Below are 4417 nucleotides of genomic sequence, written 5' to 3'. Positions count from 1 at the left end.
TGGGTGCGCACCAGAGCCCGGTCCGCACAGACTGAACGGTGGCTGGCCAAAGTGGGCAGATGGGGGGCTGGAGGGTGACCCACGCAGCCCTGAGTGGGGTCTCACCTTCTTCACATAGGTGACATCTGGGTGGTGTTTGGGCGGCATGAGCAGCAGGTGCAGCCGCTCATAGAACTGGATCCCGTTGAGGGAGGTAACCCCCATGTAGAGGAAAATCCCGAAGAGCACGGCCAGGGGTATCTGCCGGAGTAGGTCCCCGATGACCATGGAGAGGCCTGGGAGGAGGGAGAAACAGTGGTCCCCAGGGCTCCACACCCTCAGTGGCCCCGGGGCCCCTCCAGGACAGGCAGGGCAAGAGGTGGACATACCCACAAGCAGGGCAACTAGCAGCCCTGTCACCCGTTGCTCCTTAACCTCTTGGATCTTGGGCTTGTCCCCGGGAGCCACAGCCTTGCTCATGACGGTCAGTGCGTTGGCATGAGTGACAGAGCGGACGGTGGCAGCAGCCAACCAGGGCAGGCCGAAGACAGCACAGATGCCGCCCATGGCCACGATGAGCAGCAGGTCCAGGTGGAAGCCGGAGCCCTTCTGCAGCATGCGCTCCTTCTTGGAGATGATCAGCCTGAGTGGGACAGGCGCTCACTGAACCTGGGGCCAGCTCAACAGGCAGGGTCTTCCCAGAGCCTCTGCTTTTGGAACCTGGTGGTCCCCACCCATTCCGTCCAAGTGAGCGTTCCATCACGGAACTGAGCCCTTTCTGCATGCCCCTGGCCTCTAGCACGGCTCCAGCCTGGACGGGCCGTGCCAGCACACAGCAGCTGGATCTGCCATCTACAAAATCAATCAACTCCATCTACCAAATCAACTCCAGCTGGGCAGCTGGGTTCCCCTCACCCGTCAGCCCCTAGCCAGGGCTCTGGCCCATCCACACACCACCCCCCGGCGAAGACCACGCACGTGGTGATTTGCGTCTCCATGAAGATGAGGATGAAGACCAGGATCGCGGGCAGCAGGCTGGCCACCATCATCCACACGGGGAAGGAGCTGTTCACGCCCAGGGGGTTGATGACCCAGCCCCGCTTTTCCGGGGCTGTCACCGAGAATCCACTGGGCACGCTCAGCTTCTGCAGGACAGAGGTGGGGCTGGTGAACTTGGTGCCAGAGCCTTGAGCTGCACAGGCAGGCTGAGCCCTGAGGATGTGCCGTGGTAAGGGCCCGTCTGCCCCTTAGGAGACGGCTCTGGGGTTGGGGACCGCAGGGCAACATCCAGAGCCCCGTGCCAGGAGCCCGTTCTCACTGTGCGTGCTGCCTCACCTGGGTGTAGGTGTCCTCGATGCTGTAATCCACAAGCACCATGATGAGGATCGCGATGGGCACCCCAAAGTCCCCAATCACACGCCGTACCTGTGGGCAAGCGCCATGCTCAGACCAGAGGCTCCTGCCCCGATCCGGGCAGACCTGACTCCTCCTCACCCCCTCCGACCCCCAGCTCCCGCCTCCCTCAGGCCTCCAGCCCACACACCCGGCCAGGGAAGAATCGGCTGTTCTTGAATTTTCGCAGGAAGAAGGCAATGAAGAAGGTGCCGGCCATGAGCACCAGCGACAGCAGGGCTGTGTTGGGCTGGCCCCGGGGCCTCTCCTGCCCAGAGGGCTGGGCCGAGCTCCCATTCCCTGGCCCCAGCGTGGCCCCTGCCCCCATCCATGTGGTATTATCGCCGCTGTCCACTTCAGAGCTGTTGGAGACCGAACAGCCATGGAGGGGGTGTTCCTGGAAGATCTGGGGAGAGGACAAAGGGCTCCATCAGCAAGATTTCCGGGCTCAGCCATAGGCTGAACAAGACAAGTGGGGCGGGGTGCCCAGCCTGCCCTCAGGAGCTTTCCTGTTGATTAAGAAAATATCCCAGCCCTCGCCGGTGGCTCAGTGGTTAGAGCATTGGCCCAAGGACTGAAGGATCTCGGGGGTTTTTTTTGGTGTTTTTTTTTTTTAAAATATATTTTATTGATTTTTTACAGAGAGGAAGGGAGAGAGATAGAGAGTTAGAAACATCGATGAGAGAGAAACATCGATCAGCTGCCTCCTGCACACCCCCTCCTGGGGATGTGCCCACAACTGAGGTACATGCCCTTGATCGGAATCGAACCTGGGACCCTTCAGTCCGCAGGCCGACGCTCTATCCACTGAGCCAAACCGGTTAGGGCAGGATCTTGGGTTTGATTGAGTCAAGGGCATATACCTGGTTGTAGGCTCAATCCCCAGCCCCAGTAGGGGGCACGTGCGGGAGGCAACCAATAGATGTGTCTCTTTCACATCAACGTTTCTTTCTGTCTCCCCTTCCCTGCCACTCTCTGAAAAATCAATGGAAAAATATCCTCGGGTGAGGATTAACAACAACAACAAAAAAAACTATTAGCAAGAAAACTCGGAAGACCAGATGTGCACACAGGAACCTGAGGCTTGGGAGGCTGCTCTGACTGGGGAAGGAGCGGGAGTGTGGCTCCACCCAGGCCGGAGGAGCAGGATGTGGAGCGCAGGACCGAGCCTGTCACAGACTCGGTCTGAAGTGCTGACTGTGACCGTCTGCCCTCTCGGGCTTTTTCCTGTCTGCATTTCTGGGTTGTTTGCCACTTTAAAAAAGTGATTACTATGTTATTAACAATGTTTTTCAGATTGGTCTCAAGCCGGGGTGTGTATTGATGACCTGGCAGGACTTGTGGGGAGGCAAGGGGAAAAACCAGCGCACACTCGGTGGGCCCGATGGACTGCGGCCGGGGATCTCCGAGCCAGCCTGGCCTCACACCCAGGAGAGAGAACAGAGGCCCAGACAACCCCCGGCTCCCTCCAGTCCCGAGGCCTCGCCCACCTTAACCAACTTGTAGAAGGTCTCGTAGATGAAGATGAGGGAGATGAGGAAGGCGAAGATCTCCTGGGTGAAACGGGAGACGAAACGCACCAGGAAGCTGCCCTCCAGGGCCACCATGAGCAGGGCTAGAAGCACCAGCCAGAAGCCGATCCACACGCGGCCCACAAGGTACTCCAGGTCATTGCTCTGGCAGAACTGCGGGGCAGGGAGGGGATGGGCCCAGTCAGGTCCAGGGCCCGGGGCTAACTGGCTCGGCCTGTTCCGGAAAGAGGAGGGGCACCCCCGTGGCCCGCGGGCCCTCACCGAGAAGAAGGCCTCCTCGAAGACCAGCAGGGGCCCCGAGAAGCCGATCACCAGCAGCGGCTGGGCGCCCAGCAGGCAGAAGATCACGCCCTGGAGCGCCGTGGACATGATCAGCTCCGACACCCCGATCAGGTCCTGCGTCTTCTCTCCTGGGGTGGCAGGAACCTGCTCAGGGGCTGGCGGCCCAGCCCAGTGGGAGCATCCCCATCCCCACCTGAAGCCTCTCCTTACCCAGCAGGCCCCCGAAGGTGATGGCAGGAGACAGGGCTGCAAAGTAAATGAAGATGACCGCAGCCAGGCACTGGGGGTCGAGCGCATCCCGGAAGTCACTCAGGTAGTGGGGATAGCGGCGCCGCACATCCCGGATCAGCCCCCCGAAGGGACGGCCTGTCCGCCGAAGGGGATCATCTTCCACTGTGTCCGTCGCCTCTACCATCTGCAGGAGCGCTGCAACCCAGGCCTCCATCAGGGTGCCTGCCGCAGCCCCCGCCCGCCCCGCTCCCCTCCGCAAAGGCACAGACCACCCAACTCCTGCCCCAGGCAGCCCCAGCCTACACTGGCCCGTACCCTTATCTTGGGCAGACTTGGGCTCCAGCCCAGCCCCCGGGGGCAGCAGCCGGCCCTGCTCCTCCCGCTTCTTGAGCATTTGGCGCTGGAAGTGAGCGACAGATCGCAGCAGCTCCTCGCCCTGCACTTCGGAGGGCGGCAGCACCACGCTGCAGTCCAGGAAGGCGTTGATGGCAGTTAGCAGGTCCTCCCGTTCGTCAGCCAGGTAGGCTGCCTCGTGGAATTGCTGCCAACGCAGGACGGGGGCTGGTGAGGGCACCGGACAAGGGTCAGGGGCCTGGGGCAGGGCTGGGCTCCGGGCTGGGGCTGACCTTGTCGGACATGAGGGTGGAGATGGAGCGGCCGATCTCATGGTAGTCCATGTTGGCGCTGCTCGGGCCCAGTAGCAGGAAGAGGAAACGCACGGGCACAGGCACCTCCAGCACCGCGTCCAGCTCCACTGCCTCCCGCAGCCGCACGAAGGCCATGGTGGGCCGGGAGAGGAACTCCACGCAGCCTGGGGGCACAGGGCCATCGTGGGCAAGAGCAGGGCGCAGGCCACCTCCCACCAGCCCCAAGCCCAGGGGCAGCACTGAGGCGGGCCTGCTGCCAGGGCGCCCACCCCCACTTACCCACAAGGACCACTGTAGCCTCAGCATTCTCGGGGATCTTCTCCAGCAGCTTCAGCTCGTGCTTGGACTTAGAGC

The 4417-nt window shown here is 61.8% G+C and overlaps 1 protein-coding gene across 1 annotated transcript in view; it reads right to left on the bottom strand.

Moving 5' to 3' along the window:
• The window catches only part of SLC4A2 (solute carrier family 4 (anion exchanger), member 2), a 14678-nt gene that overhangs the window by 1032 nt on the left and 9229 nt on the right, over positions 1-4417 (bottom strand). The window contains exons 11-21 of the mRNA XM_006767271.2: positions 4343-4417; positions 4043-4227; positions 3732-3957; positions 3396-3611; positions 3165-3313; positions 2862-3056; positions 1523-1777; positions 1315-1404; positions 958-1124; positions 369-622; positions 106-275 (exon numbers count right to left, since the gene is read on the bottom strand). The exon at positions 4343-4417 is cut by the window's right edge and continues 20 nt beyond it. Of these exons, the coding sequence (XP_006767334.1) occupies positions 106-275; positions 369-622; positions 958-1124; positions 1315-1404; positions 1523-1777; positions 2862-3056; positions 3165-3313; positions 3396-3611; positions 3732-3957; positions 4043-4227; positions 4343-4417 (1982 nt within the window). The remainder of the gene's footprint in view (positions 1-105; positions 276-368; positions 623-957; positions 1125-1314; positions 1405-1522; positions 1778-2861; positions 3057-3164; positions 3314-3395; positions 3612-3731; positions 3958-4042; positions 4228-4342) is intronic.

Source organism: Myotis davidii, unplaced genomic scaffold (assembly GCF_000327345.1).
Source record: "Myotis davidii unplaced genomic scaffold, ASM32734v1 scaffold762, whole genome shotgun sequence".
Classification (NCBI taxonomy): domain Eukaryota; kingdom Metazoa; phylum Chordata; class Mammalia; order Chiroptera; family Vespertilionidae; genus Myotis; species Myotis davidii.
Note: the sequence above shows the minus strand (reverse complement) of the source record. Positions and strands in the feature narration are given on the sequence as shown.